This window comes from Rattus norvegicus, chromosome 10, assembly GCF_021556685.1.
Source record: "Rattus norvegicus strain SHRSP/BbbUtx chromosome 10, alternate assembly SHRSP_T2T, whole genome shotgun sequence".
Lineage (NCBI taxonomy): Eukaryota > Metazoa > Chordata > Mammalia > Rodentia > Muridae > Rattus > Rattus norvegicus.
The window spans coordinates 6769686-6789258 of NC_141543.1; the positions used below are offsets into that span (position 1 = coordinate 6769686).

The following is a 19573-nucleotide window of genomic DNA, read 5'->3' on the forward strand; positions in this document are numbered from 1 at the left end:
GGGGAACTGTGCTGACATCATCATTGTTGTGATCATCATCATCATCATCACCACCACCACCATCATCTTAGATATTAGTATGTCCTGAATAGCATAGAAATGCCACAGCTCACCTCTCCTGGCACTGCACAACCATGGCACACAGACACATGCAGGCAAAACATCCACACTTATAAAATAAAAAAAATTAAAATAAAAAAAAGCCACAGCTTGTTGTGGCTTGCAGAAGTATTTTATTCATCCTTCTAGTATCCGCAATGCATTATGGTAACAGTCAGTGCTTCATCCAAACTAAGGGTTGGTAGAATGCAGGCCAAGGACCACATCTGGCCCTCTTCTTATTTCTACCGATGTAGCTCTATTGGAACATAGTCAGGCCAATTTATTTCCTTAAGATCTATGGTTTCTTTGGTGTTAGAAGAGCAGAGTTGAGCAACCAAGACAGAGACTGTATAGCCTACCAAACTGAAAATATTTACACTCTGGTCTCTTTGCCAAAAAGTTTTTGTCTCCTACTTTACACTATGCTTGATGGAGCTTATGTTCTTTTAACCATATCCTACTTTTCCCAGGCTCCTACATGTTTTTTTTTTGTCCAGTCTTTTCAAAAATCAGGCTTTGCCACCACCATAACAACACACATTCCATCATCATTCCATCATAACCCACGAGATCCATGCTGTCAGTTCACTCTGAGTTATAGTCATGGTCATTAAAGATTGGCATTGAGCAATTCAGGAATTTCAAAACCCTCCAGTGTCCATTTCCATATATATCCATGTATCAAAACCTCCAAGCTAACAGGCTAAGGATATAGCTCAGTGCAGAACACTTGCCTACTATGAAGGTTAGTCTCAAATCTTGAAACATCTGGAAGAGAGTCTCAACCGAGAAATTACCTAGGTCAGGTTGGTCCATGGGCCTGTTGGGATGGAAATAATTATGTTGATTATTAATGAATGGGCAGAGACTACCCTGAATGTGGGTGGTACCACCTCATACATGACAGGAGAAAGCTAGAAGCAGAGCAGGTGGCATGGGCACTTTGCTTTTCAGGGCCCTTCTCTGGATATGATGCTTTGAGTCCCTGCCCTGACTGTTCTTGAAGATGGGCCACAGCTTGGAATCCTGAGCCACACAGGCCTTCCCTTCCTTAGAAGGTGTTTAGCAATAGCAACAGAAAACAAACTAGAGCATAGACCTGCTTGATATCCCAGGGCCAATCCCTGGTACTATAATGAACTACAGTGCAGTAAAGCCTTAGCTTTAAGAATCATATTCATCAGACAGTGGGGGAAGCCCTGTGCTCCATTTAAGAATGAATAGGGGGAACATGGGGTATCTAGAATGGCTTTTGTCACCATTAGCTTCCTTGGTCATTTCTGGGGCTAAGTGTGAGACTCTGGCAGAAGGTGGATCATCTCGGAGGCTGTGGAACAAGCAGAGGTTTTTCTGGCACTAACTTACCTTTGGTAGATGTCCAGTATGGCATCTCTATAGGACCCCTGAAGATTCTGATCTACTGGTTTCTTCCTTAATATTGGTGGCAGCCTCAAAAATGTCATTTCTCATCTGATATCTACAGGTGTGAGAGCAATATGGGAGGATTTGGGCTTTGCAGTGGGTTCTGATCCAGGGAGCCTCAATGGCAGGGTGGCTTTTGGCAGGTGGACTATAATGCAAGTGCGTGGCTGACCAAGAACATGGACCCGCTAAATGATAATGTGACCTCACTCCTCAATGCCTCCTCGGACAAGTTTGTGGCCGACCTGTGGAAGGATGGTAAGCGCCTCTTGCCCTGACACAGCTTTATGCCAGAAGGCTGAATACCTCAGACCTACTTCCTGCTTATATATCTGCCCCAGAGTGGAAGGCCTCAAGTGGGAACAGGGAAAGGACCAGGCTGTCACATGCCCATGCTATCCCATCAAGACAGGTTTGTTCATACAAACACAATTCTCTCTTTATAGAAAGTACGAGCTTATCCTTAGCTGAGTGGGAGTGACTGTGGATGGAGAAGTCAGGTTCAGGATATCCCAAATGGCGTGTCTCAATGTGAAAACGGTTTTATGAGACTTTAATGTCCTAGAACAAAAGGAAGTCGTAAATCAAGGCAATCTTTTAAAGTCTCTGGTGGGGACCTAATAATATCCTTAGCTTTGGGGCCAATGGAAGTTGGTAGTCTGTTAATACAGCCCCAAAGGTTTCATATGATAGTCAGATTAATATTAGGTCAGGCATGGATGCAGACAATAAATGGTCATTAGGAGCTAAAGATAGCCCAAGATGATTTGGCTCTGAATCTGCAACATTCCAAATCTCCATTGTTAACTAATCTGTCAGCCTTGTAGAATCTTTAAAATAGATCTGCCCCTTTTCTGGAAAATTCAGTTTATAGCCTCTTCTTAAAGAAGGGACACTAAGTTTCCCCATCCCATTCCTGGATTCATGGAGAAGGTTCTGGTTCACAGTTAAGGAAGTGGTGTAACTGGGCATGATAGAGCAGTCCAGTCCCCTTCTGAAATCAAAAGGATGCACATCACAGACTCTTTTTGTATCTGCCATGTATCAGTATGACCTTGGACATGTTGACTAACTTTGTTGAGCTTGGATGTCTTTTGACCTTCATACTGAAGTCTTTCCATGGAGATCTCTGGCCCAGCCAGGTATGAGGATTCAGACAAAAGGGAGAGAACTTGAACAGGGAAGGGCAACCACTTCCACTAACTCTGCTGCTGCCACAGCCACTTCAGTTGCCCTAAGCAGGGGGCTGGCTGGCAAGCGAATGAGGGGTGCAGGGGAGCGTCTAGCAGTGATTTCAGGAGAGCAGATCTCTTTCCCAAGTGGCAGTGTTATAGTTCTTATGACAGAGCTCTCAGACTACGGAGTAGTTCTCATATACCTTTAATCCTTCTGGATAGGATTCTTATATACACTTTTGGGGTGGGTCAGGGTCTGACAGCAGGTACTTCCTATTGGCTTGGCCTGAGATCTTGGGAACACTTCATCTACACGTAGGAGGGCATGGTCCTGATTCTACTAACTGATGATCACAAGCCTCTCTACAGGGGCCTCTTGGGGTGGGGCTGTAGCTATGTGCCTGGCCTCCTAGTAGTTTAGGGAAACGCCTACTGTCCCTTTCAGAGTCACCAGGCTTCAACCTTATCTCAACTAGGAACCAGGATACCTTTCACAGCCCGCCACCCAGACATCCTTATTTGTAAACTGGGTCAATATCACATCTCACTTGCCCTAGGAATTGCATGAAATTGCTCTTACTAGTGGTTCTCAGCCTTGCACCAGGGCCCCCGTATTAAATCACAGGCTGAGGCTAGAGCTGGGTCCCAGCTAGTGCAGTGTCAACTGGGCGTGATGGTAGCACCTGCTGGACTCTTGAAGATTCTCATTCCATCCTCGAGAAGGCATGGAAAGACTATGGCTATGTGTCAGGCCACCTGCCCAAAGCAGAAGCTCCCCTGTGCTGAGATTACCCACTAATGCCTGCTCTATCGAGCACTTACCAGTGTGCCCAGTTCCTCCTCAGAGCACTTGCTGTATCTTCTAACTAGAATGCCCTTTCATTGGATAACTGTGTCTGCACAGACAGATGGTAGGCCACCATACCTCCCACTTTTCTGTAACTTCTCAGAGATCACCTTTTCAGACGGACATTCCTCTTTTCCCTGTCACTCTTCCTTCTCCTCTTGTCCCATCCTTTCTCTCTTCTTTTTTGCTCCTTTCTTCTCCTCCTCCCTTTATCCTTGATTTTTCTAACCAGAGCTCACCACCTGATATAGTACACTTCATTGTCTGCCTCCTGTTATAGATCAGTAACCTCTGGGGAGAAATGGCCAGGGTCTTTGGTAAGTGCTTGGGGCCCAGACACAGTCAGTTCTCAGGAAATCTCTGGGGATAAAGGAAGAATTGAAGGCTACTGTGGAGCTGAGAGCTCTCTGCCTTGTGTCCACATTGCATCCTTAGCAGTTAGATACTGCTATCACTACCATTAAGAAAGGGAAACTGGAACGGAGAGATAGCTTGGTGGTTAAGAGCACTGGCTACTCTTCTAGAGGTCCTGAGTTCAAATCTCAGCAACCACATGGTGACTCACAACCATCTGTAGTGAGATCTGATGCCCCTCTTCTGGTGTGTCTGATAATAGCTACAATGCAGGGTTGGGGATTTGGCTCAGTGGTAGAGCGCTTGCCTTGCAAGCGCAAGGCCCTGAGTTCAGTCTCCAGCTCTGAAAAAAAGAAAAAAGAAAAAAAAAAGAAAAGAAAAAAATAGCTACAATGCACTTATATATAATAAATAAATCTGAGAGAGAGAGAGAGAGAGAGAGAGAGAGAGAGAGAGAGAGAGAGAGAGAGAGAGAAACTGAACTCAGACCATGGTGCCAGGCTACCAGTGACTTAATACCAAGAATGATACTGACTCCTTTGTTTTCTGTGACAGGAACAGAGGACATTGGCTTATCCTGCCACTCAGGTGCCCTCAAGGATGCCTAATACTACTTAGAGGCTATTTTCCCAGCTCTGACTCTGCTAGCAGTAGAAACACTGACCACCAGAGGGAAAGATAGGGGATGGTACTCCAGATGGGATCTGTCATTTCCCATACAGTATCACCCATACAAAATGCCCGCCTTGATCACCATCTTCACAGCTCAGTCCTCTGGCTTGTGGCAGATCCTAGAAGCTGATGTCACCCTTCATGTACCCCACAGTGGACCGCATTGTGGGGTTGGACCAGATGGCCAAGATGACTGAGAGCTCACTGCCCAGTGCCTCCAAGACCAAAAAGGGCATGTTCCGCACCGTGGGCCAGCTCTACAAAGAGCAGCTGGGGAAGCTGATGACCACACTGCGCAACACCACGCCTAACTTTGTGCGCTGCATCATCCCCAACCATGAAAAGAGGGTGAGGCATGTCCTAACCTGGGCCTCCTGCCTATGGGATAGTGCTGGCATGGTGTGGCATGGGGGGGGGGATCTATAGAGAGGAACCGGGGAGACAGCAAGGTACACCAATGAGGTAGACAGGCAGAAAGAGAGGTCTGACCTTGGTTCCTGCCCTGAGTGTCCTCAAGGAAGTCCTGCACCTGGAAAGTTATCTGGATTTGGGCCTATTCCTCATGCCTGAAAGCAAAGGACAGCAAGGAAGGAAAGAAGGGATAGAGGGAGGGAGAGGACAAAGGAGGGAGGGAGAGAACAAAAGAGAGAGGGAGGGAAGAATGAGGGGAATCTTTCCAGAGAATGTTCAGCCAGTTAGAAGCATGAGGTGTGAGGCCACCAATCCTTCCACTCTTCCAGTAAATGCATGCCAAGCTGCCACACAGTGTTGAAGAAATCACTGGAAACACATTTGCTTGTCACAATGGGAAGAGGATTGCTACAACATCTAGTAGAGAGAGACCAGGAAAGTTGAGGGACAGCTCAGTATGTTCCCACAACAGAGAATTAGTGGGCCCAAAAATGTCATTGATGCTGAGGTTATGAGAGATCACAGGGACCTTGACACATAGGCTAGAAACACGATGGTAAATTTGGAAAATAGCAAAAAATCTGGGCTAGCTATCTCTGCCTCAAGAACTTTAAGAATGGGTAGATGGTCTGGAGAGATAGCTCAATGGGTAAAGGCTCTTGCTGCCAAGGCTAAACCTGAGTTCCATCCCTGAGACCCACATAATAGAAGGAAAAACTGACTGCAGCAGGATGTCCTCTGACCTTCACATATGTACTATGGCATAGCTGTGCCCATACTTACCCCATATACAACATAAATAAATAAATGTCATTTAAAAAGGCATGGGTATCATCAACCTGGTGAACTGCATAGTGGGGTATGAGTTTTAAGCCAAGATCTCGATAAGAAAATGCATAGAGGTGAGAAATTAAGTCTAGGCAAGAAAACTATAGCTAGGTAATTTTGTATTGCTTTTGTTTGTGTTTGTGTGTGTACATGTATGTGTGGATGTGGGGTATACATACACAGTGTACTATAGAGGTTGGAACACAAGCCCTGGTATCACTCCTGAGGTGCCTTCCACTCTGTGTGGGCCAGCTTTCTTACTGGCCTGGAGCTTTACCATGCAGAGCTGTTGAGCTGGTCTATGAGCTTCTGCAATTCTCCTGTCTCTGCCTCCCTTCTTACAGCTCTAGAATTATAGGCCCAGGCTATGCCCAGCTTCTTCCATGGGCTGCATGAATTGAACTCTTCTGGGTCTCATGCTTACAAGGCAGGCACTTGATGGATGGAGGTATCCTCTCAGATACTTTGTTTCATATGAATACAAAAAGGTATTAAATAGGGATGGGACTATAATAGCTTATGGAGTTCCTTTTATGATAGCTGGAGATTGGCATCCTGTCTGTAGGAAACTACTTGAAGGAGTTTAAGCAGTAGGTCATGAGCAAAATTATCTTTTCGACCAAATGAGTTAGAGGAGGCAGTCAGGGCTGAGGGGAAATGATCAAGTTAGAAGGTGCACTTGTCTGGGCAGAGGAGACAGACAATGGCCTAAAAAAGTAGGCTGGGGAGATGCCTTAATCATTTAAAGTTCTTGCCACACAAGTGGGACTTGGAACCCCGGAAGCCCACATAAATACTAGGTGGGTATGGTAGCCCACTTGTAACTTTAATCTCAAAAGACAGAGACAGGGAATCCCCAGAATTCCAGCCAAGAAACTAATGGTACTGGAGACCTTTGAATTTGAGTGAGTGAATGAATGAGTTAATGAATAAGCTAGAAGAGTGATTGAGAATTATGTCTGACACCAATTTTGTGCATCCAAATGTGTACAAAAACATATGAACATACAGACATCACACAATGCACATCCACATCACATCCACAAGCACATTTTACATATGTACATGCATCACACACATCATGTACACATACACGTTTGAACATGTGTGCTCTTGTAGACATGCAAAAACATGAATGTATACATATGTACACCACATCTGTTTTTGTTTATATTTTTGTTTGTTTTTTTTAAAGAAACTTACTGGGGAAGACATGGGAGGCAAGAGCTAAGGGTGGTGATGGCCCAGAAGTAAGGGAGAGGGTAGTGAGGGAATAACAGCTTCAGCTTTTAGCCAGGGATATTGGCACCACCAAACACAATGGAGATTATAAGAAAAATAGTGCCAAATTGTGAAAACCCACACTGGTAATAATGCACACTGTCCCTCAGCTAAACCCTGTTAAGACCCTACAGACTGCCAGGTATGCTTTCTGGCAGGGCTCCTCCATTGATCACTGGCCTCTTCCCACAGTCTGGCAAGCTGGATGCATTTCTAGTTCTGGAGCAGCTGCGGTGCAATGGTGTGTTGGAAGGCATCCGCATCTGCCGTCAGGGCTTCCCCAACAGGATTGTCTTCCAAGAGTTCCGGCAACGGTGAGCCTGCTGGGGTGGGACAGTGGAGCTAGCCTTGGAGAGAGCACAAATGATGGAGATATGTTGGGTGACTTCTGCCCTGTGTTTTAAGCTACGAGATCCTGGCAGCGAACGCCATCCCCAAAGGCTTCATGGACGGAAAGCAAGCCTGCATTCTCATGGTGAGCTTAAGCCTGAGCCCTCCCAAAGATCCAACTGTGACCTCCCTGCTGTAGATCATAGTGTCAGTTGCTGATCTGGGTGGGATGACTCTTAAATACATGTCACCACTGAGTAAATGGCCCAGTTGGAAATGGCAACTCTTCTTCCTCTCTCCTCAGATCAAAGCCCTTGAACTTGACCCCAATCTGTACAGGATTGGGCAGAGCAAAATCTTCTTTCGTACGGGAGTCCTGGCCCACCTAGAGGAAGAACGAGACCTGAAGATTACTGATGTCATCATGGCTTTCCAGGCAATGTGTCGTGGCTACCTGGCCAGAAAGTAAATACAGTTTCCTATATCGTAAAACTTACTGCAAATTCATAGTAGAAACATAAGTCCAGAGAAGGAGATTTCCAGCCCTGTACTGAGACTCCCTGATTCCAAGAAACCATCTCTCTTAAGATGTGTCCTTAATTAGCAGCTTCTGCCTGAGAGGAAAAGGAAGCATCCGACTGAAGTGCACATACTGGTTAGAGATGTAAGAGGGACAGAATAACAGCCAATGGGCTTGAGAGTTTTAGATACGGGCTTTTGTTTATTCTTTCATATATTGCATCTTTACTGCACTTTTCTCCTCCTCTTTTCTTCCCAATCCCTTCCCACCACCTGCCCTCCTTCCATTCACTCTTCTTCCATTTCCCTTTAGAAAATGGCAGGTCTCCCGGGCATATCAACCAAACATGGCATGCAATAAGACTAGGCACATCCCCTCATATTAAAGCTGGAGAGGTAACTCATCCAGTAGTAGGAGAAGGTGGACCTGGGCTCTTATTCTCAGTTTCTCATCTAATATGTTCAGATTTTTCCTGAGAGCAGTCATTTCTACCTCAAGAAATTGTTAAAGGGGAGTCAATGAAATAATGTATAGGAAATGTGGCTGGTTTTCATTTCAGAAGTCTTAGAGTTTCAGAGGAAAGATTCTGTGGCTGTATCTCTAGCCCCATGTCCAACTAGGATTACTACAGTAGGACATCAGAAGGCTCAATGCTCTGTCTGTTCTGATTGGTGTCTAGGTGAAGATTCAGGCTCCTCAAAGAAAGACACCCCAGAGAGATCCTTCAGGGTGCTAGCACCTGGAGTGTGTGCTAGCACCAAGAGCAGCCCACCCCACATCTAAAGAGCCCTGATTGGGTCAAGCTGATTATCAGAGAGACTCAATATGGTTAAGGCCAGATATTGGGGCACCCTTAGTACAACAGCAGACCTAATTTGTTAAATGTTATAATTAAGTTCTCTGTTGTCATCATTAAAGTTCTCAAAATAATTAGCTGTCTTAATAATAATGGGTTTTCTTAAATGTACCCACAGCCAGTATATCAGCTACTGTGGCGTAATAGGATTACATCATCATTCTGTAGTTCTTTCTTTTCTTTTTTCTCTTTTCTCTCTTCCTTCTTTTCTTCCTTCCTTTTTTGTTGTTACTGTTGTTTGTTTTTCAAGACAGGGATTCTCTGTGTAGCCTTGGCTGTCCTGGAACTCACTCTGTAGACCAGGCTGGCCTAGAACCCACAGAGATCAGCCTGCCTCTACCTCTGCCTCTGCCTCTGCCTCTGCCTCTGCCTCTGCCTCTGCCTCTACCTCTGCCTCTGCCTCTGCCTCCTGAGTGTTGGGACTAAAGTCTGTACCACCACCACCAGCTTATTCTATAATTTTATTTATTTATTTATTTTATTAACTTGAGTATTTCTTATATACATTTCAAGTGTTATTCCCTTTCCCGGTTTCCGGGCAAACACCCCCCTCCCCCCTCCCCTTCCTTATGGGTGTTCCCCTCCCAACCCTCCCCCCATTGCCGCCCTCCCCCCCACAGTCTAGTTCACTGGGGGTTCAGTCTTAGCAGGACCCAGGGCTTCCCCTTCCACTGGTGCTCTTACTAGGATATTCATTGCTACCTATGAGGTCAGAGTCCAGGGTCAGTCCATGTATAGTCTTTAGGTAGTGGCTTAGTCCCTGAAAGCTCTGGTTGCTTGGCATTGTTGTACATATGGGGTCTCGAGCCCCTTCAAGCTCTTCCAGTTCTTTCTCTGATTCCTTCAACGGGGGTCCTATTCTCAGTTCAGTGGTTTGCTGCTGGCATTCGCCTCTGTATTTGCTGTATTCTGGCTGTGTCTCTCAGGAGCGATCTACATCCGGCTCCTGTCAGTCTGCACTTCTTTGCTTCATCCATCTTGTCTAATTGGGTGGCTGTATATGTATGGGCCACATGTGGGGCAGGCTCTGAATGGGTGTTCCTTCAGTCTCTGTTTTAATCTTTGCCTCTCCCTTCCCTGCCAAGGGTATTCTTTTTCCTCATTTAAAGAAGGAGTGAAGCATTCACATTTTGATCATCCGTCTTGAGTTTCGTTTGTTCTAGGGATCTAGGGTAATTCAAGCATTTGGGCTAATAGCCACTTATCAATGAGTGCATACCATGTATGTCTTTCTGTGATTGGGTTAGCTCACTCAGGATGATATTTTCCAGTTCCAACCATTTGCCTACGAATTTCATAAACTCGTTGTTTTTGATAGCTGAGTAATATTCCATTGTGTAGATGTACCACATTTTCTGTATCCATTCCTCTGTTGAAGGGCATCTGGGTTCTTTCCAGTTTCTGGCTATTATAAATAAGGCTGCGATGAACATAGTGGAGCACGTGTCTCTTTTATATGTTGAGGCATCTTTTGGGTATATGCCCAAGAGAGGTATAGCTGGATCCTCAGGCAGTTCAATGTCCAATTTTCTGAGGAACCTCCAGACTGATTTCCAGAATGGTTGTACCAGTCTGCAATCCCACCAACAATGGAGGAGTGTTCCTCTTTCTCCACATCCTCGCCAGCATCTGCTGTCACCTGAGTTTTTGATCTTAGCCATTCTCACTGGTGTGAGGTGAAATCTCAGGGTTGTTTTGATTTGCATTTCCCTTATGACTAAAGATGTTGAACATTTCTTTAGGTGTTTCTCAGCCATTCGGCATTCCTCAGCTGTGAATTCTTTGTTTAGCTCTGAACCCCATTTTTTAATAGGGTTATTTGTTTCCCTGCGGTCTAACTTCTTGAGTTCTTTGTATATTTTGGATATAAGGCCTCTATCTGTTGTAGGATTGGTAAAGATCTTTTCCCAATCTGTTGGTTGCCGTTTTGTCCTAACCACAGTGTCCTTTGCCTTACAGAAGCTTTGCAGTTTTATGAGATCCCATTTGTCGATTCTTGATCTTAGAGCGTAAGCCATTGGTGTTTTGTTCAGGAAATTTTTTCCAGTGCCCATGTGTTCCAGATGCTTCCCTAGTTTTTCTTCTATTAGTTTGAGTGTGTCTGGTTTGATGTGGAGGTCCTTGATCCACTTGGACTTAAGCTTTGTACAGGGTGATAAGCATGGATCAATCTGCATTCTTCTACATGTTGACCTCCAGTTGAACCAGCACCATTTGCTGAAAATGTTATCTTTTTTCCATTTGATGGTTTTGGCTCCTTTGTCAAAAATCAAGTGACCATAGGCGTGTGGGTTCATTTCTGGGTCTTCAATTCTATTCCATTGGTCTATCTGTCTGTCTCTGTACCAATACCATGCAGTTTTTATCACTATTGCTCTGTAATACTGCTTGAGTTCAGGGATAGTGATTCCCCCTGAAGTCCTTTTATTGTTGAGGATAGCTTTAGCTATCCTGGGTTTTTTGTTATTCCAGATGAATTTGCAAATTGTTCTGTCTAACTCTTTGAAGAATTGGATTGGTATTTTGATGGGGATTGCATTGAATCTGTAGATTGCTTTTGCTAAAATGGCCATTTTTACTATATTAATCCTGCCAATCCATGAGCATGGGAGATCTTTCCATCTTCTGAGGTCTTCTTCAATTTCTTTCCTCAGTGTCTTGAAGTTCTTATTGTACAAATCTTTTACTTGCTTGGTTAAAGTCACACCGAGGTACTTTATATTATTTGGGTCTATTATGAAGGGTTTCGTTTCCCTAATTTCTTTCTCGGCTTGTTTCTCTTTTGTATAGAGGAAGGCAAATGATTTATTTGAGTTAATTTTATACCCAGCCACTTTGCTGAAGTTGTTTATCAGCTTTAGTAGTTCTCTGGTGGAACTTTTGGGATCACTTAAATATACTATCATATCATCTGCAAATAGTGATATTTTGACCTCTTCTTTTCCGATCTGTATCCCCTTGATCTCCTTTTGTTGTCTGATTGCTCTGGCTAGAACTTCAAGAACTATATTGAATAAGTAGGGAGAGAGTGGGCAGCCTTGTCTAGTCCCTGATTTTAGTGGGATTGCTTCAAGTTTCTCTCCATTTAGTTTAATGTTAGCAACTGGTTTGCTGTATATGGCTTTTTCTATGTTTAGGTATGGGCCTTGAATTCCTATTCTTTCCAGGACTTTTATTATGAAGGGGTGTTGAATTTTGTCAAATGCTTTCTCAGCATCTAATGAAATGATCATGTGGTTCTGTTCTTTCAGTTTGTTTATATAATGGATCACGTTGATGGTTTTCCGTATATTAAACCATCCCTGCATGCCTGGGATGAAGCCTACTTGATCATGGTGGATGATTGTTTTGATGTGCTCTTGAATTCGGTTTGCCAGAATTTTATTGAGTATTTTTGCGTCGATATTCATAAGGGAAATTGGTCTGAAGTTCTCTTTCTTTGTTGTGTCTTTGTGTAGTTTAGGTATAAGAGTAATTGTGGCTTCGTAGAAGGTATTCGGTAGTGATCCATCTGTTTCAATTTTGTGGAATAGTTTGGATAATATTGGTATGAGGTCTTCTATGAAGGTTTGATAGAATTCTGCACTAAACCCGTCTGGACCTGGGCTCTTTTTGGTTGGGAGACCTTTAATGACTGCTTCTATTTCCTTAGGAGTTATGGGGTTGTTTAACTGGTTTATCTGTTCCTGATTTAACTTCGGTACCTGGTATCTGTCTAGGAAATTGTCCATTTCCTGAAGATTTTCAAGTTTTGTTGAATATAGGTTTTTATAGTAAGATCTGATGATTTTTTGAATTTCCTCTGAATCTGTAGTTATGTCTCCCTTTTCATTTCTGATTTTGTTAATTTGGACGCACTCTCTGTGTCCTCTCGTTAGTCTGGCTAAGGGTTTATCTATCTTGTTGATTTTCTCAAAGAACCAACTTTTGGTTCTGTTGATTCTTTCTATGGTCCTTTTTGTTTCTACTTGGTTGATTTCAGCTCTGAGTTTGATTATTTCCTGCCTTCTACTCCTCCTGGGTGTATTTGCTTCTTTTTGTTCTAGAGCTTTTAGGTGTGCTGTCAAGCTGCTGACATATGCTCTTTCCTGTTTCTTTCTGCAGGCACTCAGCACTATGAGTTTTTCTCTTAGCACAGCTTTCATTGTGTCCCATAAGTTTGGGTATGTTGTATCTTCATTTTCATTAAATTCTAAAAAGTTTTTAATTTCTTTCTTTATTTCTTCCTTGACCAGGTTATCATTGAGTAGAGCATTGTTCAATTTCCATGTATATGTGGGCATTCTTCCCTTATTGTTATTGAAGACCAGTTTTAGGCCGTGGTGGTCCGATAGCACGCATGGGATTATTTCTATCTTTCTGTACCTGTTGAGGCCCAGTTTTTGACCAATTATATGGTCAATTTTGGAGAAAGTACCATGAGGAGCTGAGAAGAAGGTATATCCTTTTGCTTTAGGATAGAATGTTCTATAAATATCCGTTAAGTCCATTTGGCTCATGACTTCTCTTAGTCTGTCTACATCTCTGTTTAATTTCTGTTTTCCATGATCTGTCCATTGATGAGAGTGGGGTGTTGAAATCTCCCACTATTATTGTGTGAGGTGCAATGTGTGTTTTGAGCTTTAGTAAGGTTTCTTTTACGTATGTAGGTGCCCTTGTATTTGGGGCATAGATACTTAGGATTGAGAGTTCATCTTGGTGGATTTTTCCTTTGATGAATATGAAGTGTCCTTCCTTATCTTTTTTTATGACTTTTAGTTGAAAATTGATTTTATTTGATATTAGAATGGCTACTCCAGCTTGCTTCTTCTGACCATTTGCTTGGAAAGTTGTTTTCCAGCCTTTCACTCTGAGGTAGTGTCTGTCTTTGTCTCTGAGGTGTGTTTCCTGTAGGCAGCAGAATGCAGGGTCCTCGTTGTGTATCCAGTTTGTTAATCTATTTCTTTTTATTAGGGAGTTGAGGCCATTGATGTTGAGAGATATTAAGGAATAGTGATTATTGCTTCCCGTTATATTCATATTTGGATGTGAGGTTATGTTTGTGTGCTTTCATTCTCTTTGTTTTGTTGCCAAGATGATTAGTTTCTTGCTTCTTCTAGGGTATAGCTTGCCTCCTTATGTTGGGCTTTACCATTTATTATCCTTTGTAGTGCTGGATTTGTAGAAAGATATTGTGTAAATTTGGTTTTGTCATGGAATATCTTGGTTTCTCCATCTATGTTAATTGAGAGGTTTGCAGGATACAGTAACCTGGGCTGGCATTTGTGTTCTCTTAGGGTCTGTATGACATCAGTCCAGGATCTTCTGGCCTTCATAGTTTCTGGCGAGAAGTCTGGTGTGATTCTGATAGGTCTGCCTTTATATGTTACTTGACCTTTTTCCCTTACTGCTTTTAATATTCTTTCTTTATTTTGTGCGTTTGGTGTTTTGACAATTATGTGACGGGAGGTGTTTCTTTTCTGGTCCAATCTATTTGGAGTTCTGTAGGCTTCTTGTATGTCTATGGGTATCTCTTTTTTTAGGTTAGGGAAGTTTTCTTCTATGATTTTGTTGAAGATATTTACTGGTCCTTTGAGCTGGGAGTCTTTACTCTCTTCTATACCTATTATCCTTAGGTTTGATCTTCTCATTGAGTCCTGGATTTCCTGTATGTTTTGGACCAGTAGCTTTTTCCGCTTTACATTATCTTTGACAGTTGAGTCAATGATTTCTATGGAATCTTCTGCTCCTGAGATTCTCTCTTCCATCTCTTGTATTCTGTTGGTGAAGCTTGTATCTACAGCTCCTTGTCTCTTCTTTTGGTTTTCTATATCCAGGGTTGTTTCCATGTGTTCTTTCTTGATTGCTTCTATTTCCATTTTTAATTCCTTCAACTGTTTGATTGTGTTTTCCTGGAATTCTTTCAGGGATTTTTGTGACTCCTCTCTATGGGCTTCTACTTGTTTATTTATGATTTCCTGGAATTCTTTCAGGGATTTTTGCGATTCCTCTCTGTAGGCTTCTACTTGTTCTCTAAGGGAGTTCTTCACGTCTTTCTTGAAGTCCTCCAGCATCATGATCAAATATGATTTTGAAACTAGATCTTGCTTTTCTGGTGTGTTTGGATATTCCATGTTTGTTTTGGTGGGAGAATTGGGCTCCGATGATGCCATGTAGTCTTGGTTTCTGTTGCTTGGGTTCCTGCGCTTGCCTCTCGCCATCAGATTATCTCTAGTGTTACTTTGTTCTGCTATTTCTGACAGTGGCTAGACTGTCCTATAAGCCTGTGTGTCAGGAGTGCTGTAGACCTGTTTTCCTCTCTTTCAGTCATTTATGGGGACAGAGTGTTCTGCTTTCGGGCGTGTAGTTTTTCCTCTCTACAGGTCTTCAGCTGTTCCTGTGGGCCTGTGTCTTGAGTTCACCAGGCAGGTCACTTGCAGCAGAAAAGTTGGTCTTACCTGTGGTCCTGAGGCTCAAGTTCGGTCACGGGGTGCTGCCCTTGGGCTCTCTGTGGCGGCAGCAACCAGGAAGATCTGCGCCGCCCCTTCCGGGAGCTTCAGTGCATCAGGGTTCCAGATGGCCTTTGGTGTTTTCCTCTGGCGTCCGAGATGTGTGTGCAGAGTGCAGTCTCTTCTGGTTTTCCAGGCGTGTCTGCCTCTCTGAAGGTTTAGCTCTCCCTCCCACGGGATTTGGGTGCAGAGAACTGTTTATCTGGTCTGTTTCCTTCAGGTTCTGGCGGTGTCTCGGGCAGGGGTCCTGCCGCTCCTGGGCCTTCCCCCACGGGAGCCCAGAGGCCTTATACAGTTTCCTCTTGGGCCAGGGATGTGGGCAGGGGTGGGCAGTGTTGGTGGTCTCTTCCGCTCTGCAGCCTCAGGAGTGCCCACCTGACCAGGCGGTTGGGTCTCTCTCTCTCTCGGGGTCTGGGAGCAGAGAGCTGCTCCAGGCCGGGATCCGAGGGTGTGGGACTTCCGGTAAACACAGGACGTGCCCGGTCCTAGAGGAATTCTGCCTCCGTGTGTCCCGAGCTCACCAGGCAGCTTTCTTGCAGCAGAAAAGTTGGTCTTACCTGTGGTCCCGAGGCTCAAGTTCGCTCGAGGGGTGCTGCCCACGGGCTCTCTGCAGCAGCAGCAACCAGGAAGATATGCGCCGCCCCTTCCAGGAGCTTCAGTGCACCAGGGTTCCAGATGGCCTTTGGTGTTTTCCTCTGGCGTCTGAGATGTGTGTGCAGAGAGCAGTCTCTTCTGGTTTCCCAGGCTTGTCTGCCTCTCCGAAGGTTTAGCTCTCCCTCCCACGGGATTTGGGTGCAGAGAACTGTTTATCCGGTCTTATTCTATAATTTTTAAACTTAGGAGCCCTTAAGAAATACAGTGCTGGTTAGTGTTGAGGTCTGAGATTTTTGAAATACTACCAAGGAGTAAATAAGTCTGTCAGAACTCAACTGGCACTACTAGAGGTAGGAAGGATCCCTGTAGAAACATAGCATAACTTTTCCTTAGATATCATTTCTAGCTTTGATTCTGAGTATTTGCAAGCTTCACTTGCCTACTGAGAAAGGCTCTGGGAGGCATCTTTAAGTAGCTTGGTTTCCCAAGAACATGCTGATACTCCTATTCAGAAAGATCTGTGTGGAACGAATGGGAGATGTCCTATGCAGGGACTGACAGCACGAGCCATTGAGTGAAGCTCCTCATGACTCCCTGCCTCACTTTCCCAGAGCCTTCACCAAGAGGCAGCAACAGTTAACAGCCATGAAGGTGATCCAGAGGAACTGCGCTGCCTACCTTAAGCTCCGCAACTGGCAATGGTGGAGGCTCTTCACTAAAGTGAGTATCGGCCTTATGCCTTATAGACCTCCTCCACTTCCCCAACCCCAAGCCCTACTTGGATCTAGATGTGGGAAAGGAGGTACTCCAAAGTGTCTGGATCTGAGACCTGAAGTCAGACCTCACATGCAGACCTTTGAATATCTACCCTTTTGGGTGGGTTACAGTTATGACTTAAGGCAGATCAAAGTATTTCTGTCACCTCAAGAATCCATCTTATTGCACTTCTCTCTGTGGCCCCTGACAACTACATTTCTGCCCCCACTCCCTTCTGAATTTCCACTGTCTCAAGATTTAAATGGACTCCAATGGCATGGTGCCTTTTACAATTGGTGTTTTTGCTCAGAATGATTAAGTAGGAAGCCCACACTTGTTTGAATTAGTAGTTCATTTTATTCCTTGCAGCTTGCACAGCCTCTGGGTACCACTGGCTCATCACTGGCTGTACAAAGACACATTTTCTGGCTGTAAAAGTACATATCTCCCTTATATGCCCTTGAGTGCGTGAGTTCTTTCCCTGAGAAAGTATTTATTGAGTATCTGCTGTATGCCAGCCAACTAGAGAAGCAGACGATAATGAATGGTCACAGAAACAGATAATGGCAAGCCCTGCTAAGTGTGCAAAGGCAGGCAACCACAGAGTCCTTTGGCAGAGGCTCTGGGTGCCAGTCAAGCTGGGGAAGAAGCTTGAGGAGAAGCTACTCTCTGAAAATGTTCCCACGAACTCACATTCCCAGGAACTACCCTGTGAAAACCATCTTCTGTAAGGAAAAGCAGGATTCCAGGGCATCCTGCACAGCCACTGTGACAGTGGCCACGTTTTCTTCACAGACTCATTGGTTCAATTGCTTATGGGGATAGTGGTGGGGAACCAAACTTGTAAAGCACAAGCTAAGAGACTTATGATTTTTAAATAATGAAACAGAAAACTAGGCATTCAATTCAATACTTGCCTTTTTGTTCTCTTTTTTGAACCAATTTCTATGTAGCTCTGGCTTGCCTAGAACTCTCTATGTATATCAGGCTGACCTTGAATCCACAGAGATCCTTCTGCTTCTGTCCCCCAAGTGCTGGTATTAGAAGCAGGTACCACCATAGCCAACCTTCAACACTATTTTTAAACAGGAGAGTGACGACTACATGATATGCACTATTCTGACAGCGGACATAACTGTGAAAAAGCAATGAAGGATGAACCACCTTCGACTCCCTTACTTCTTTCTTTTTTCATTTTGTTCTAATAAACTGGTCTAATGAGAGGCCTGTGGATTCAGGGTGTAACTCAGTGATAAAACACACAGCCCTGAGTTCAATCCCCAGCTCTGCAAAAATAAGAAACAAAGAAAAAGAAAAAGAAAAAAGAAACAAAAAAAAGAAAGGGAGAAAAAAAACCCAACAATGTAAGATCCCTCACATTTGCCCTGCTAATAGTTTGGTCTTAGCGATTCTGACTTGTAGACGACATTCCCAGAAATTGTTCTAGACTATAAGCTGTATCTTTGGCCTCCTCTACCCACTGATGCAGTAGAATCTTCCATTCCAGTTTTGACATCTGATTCTATCCCTGACATTGCCCAGTGTCATCTAGATGGGTGTTGGTAAAATCTTCTGTGATAAAATTTGATGGCAATGGCTTCTTTTCGCCAGAACACTAACAATGGCTGTATGCACACACGCAGGTAAAGCCGCTGCTCCAGGTGACGCGGCAGGAGGAGGAGATGCAGGCCAAGGAGGAGGAGATGCAGAAGATCAAGGAGCGGCAGCAGAAGGCAGAGTCTGAGCTGAAGGAGCTGGAGCAAAGACACACTCAGGTACAGAAGGTGTGCAGCGAGCTGTGGGAGCAGCACAGTCGAGGGCTCAGCCCACGTGCTAACCCTGATCCTCGCCCTGCATGCAGCTGGCTGAGGAGAAGACCCTGCTGCAGGAGCAGTTGCAGGCAGAGACAGAGCTGTATGCTGAGGCTGAAGAGATGCGGGTCCGCTTGGCAGCGAAGAAGCAGGAGCTAGAGGAGATCCTCCATGAGATGGAGGCCCGCTTGGAGGAGGAGGAGGACCGGAGCCAACAACTGCAGGCTGAGAGGAAGAAGATGGCTCAGCAGATGCTGGTAAGACATGGCAGGGGCAGCCTGTGGCAGGAATAGACTCACTAGATCCTCAGTGAAGGCATCTGATGATAAAAACATGGCCATGATGCTGGGAGATGAAGGAACTAAGCCTTAGAGAGCAATCCGTCCCATACCATAGAACTAAGAACTGAATATAAGTCTCCAGAATCTGCTGTTTACTGTCTTGTCTTCTGTATGCTGACCCCCTTCCTGTTAGCAATTTGGTGTAAAGGATAGTTGTGTCAGCTATTACACTGTAACAAAACAACTTGAATATAGCAGCTTCAAATAATCCGCATTTATCTTAGTATTCAGCAACTAGGGAGGGGCTTAGTTGAGTGGTTCTGGCCATGGCCGCTTATAAGGTTGGCAATCAAGATTCCAGCCAGGGCCAGTTATTTGAAGGCTCAATCAGGGTAGGAGATCTTTTATGCCTTATTCACATGACTGTTAGTTAGCAGGAGGTACCAGTTCCTTAGCCACTTAATATGGCTGCTTGGGCTTCCTCTCATCATGGCTGTGGACTGCCCCCAGAAGGAAGAAGGGGGAAGCGATGATGCCTTTCAGAGCCCAGGCCTCTGAGGTTACAGTCTATTACTTCCTTCTAATTGTGTTGAAAATTCTTAACCCCCATACACTCAAGGGGACTAATTCCCTGCCTCTGGAAAAAATCAGCGTCAAAGAACATCTGGAGTATGGTACTCATTCCCTGGTAAGCTCAGGACACTGATACAGAGTAAGGCAAAGGAGCCTCCATGGGCTGCCATCTCCTCCTTTCTTAAGGAGACAATAAAGAGCGGGGTGTGTGCTCATCCTAGCCTACACACCGGCTAGCCCCAGATCTCCACTAGTGACGTCATCCCGGCAAA

The 19573-nt window shown here is 44.5% G+C and overlaps 1 protein-coding gene across 12 annotated transcripts in view; it reads left to right on the forward strand.

Moving 5' to 3' along the window:
- The window catches only part of Myh11 (myosin heavy chain 11), a 94735-nt gene that overhangs the window by 50338 nt on the left and 24824 nt on the right, over positions 1-19573 (forward strand). For all 12 annotated transcript variants that reach the window (XM_087569748.1, XM_087569749.1, NM_001429929.1 and 9 more), the window contains 8 exons: positions 1668-1782; positions 4727-4920; positions 7285-7406; positions 7498-7567; positions 7727-7887; positions 16492-16600; positions 18280-18411; positions 18498-18704. In XM_087569748.1, coding sequence (XP_087425874.1) covers positions 1668-1782; positions 4727-4920; positions 7285-7406; positions 7498-7567; positions 7727-7887; positions 16492-16600; positions 18280-18411; positions 18498-18704 — 1110 coding nt within the window. The remainder of the gene's footprint in view (positions 1-1667; positions 1783-4726; positions 4921-7284; positions 7407-7497; positions 7568-7726; positions 7888-16491; positions 16601-18279; positions 18412-18497; positions 18705-19573) is intronic.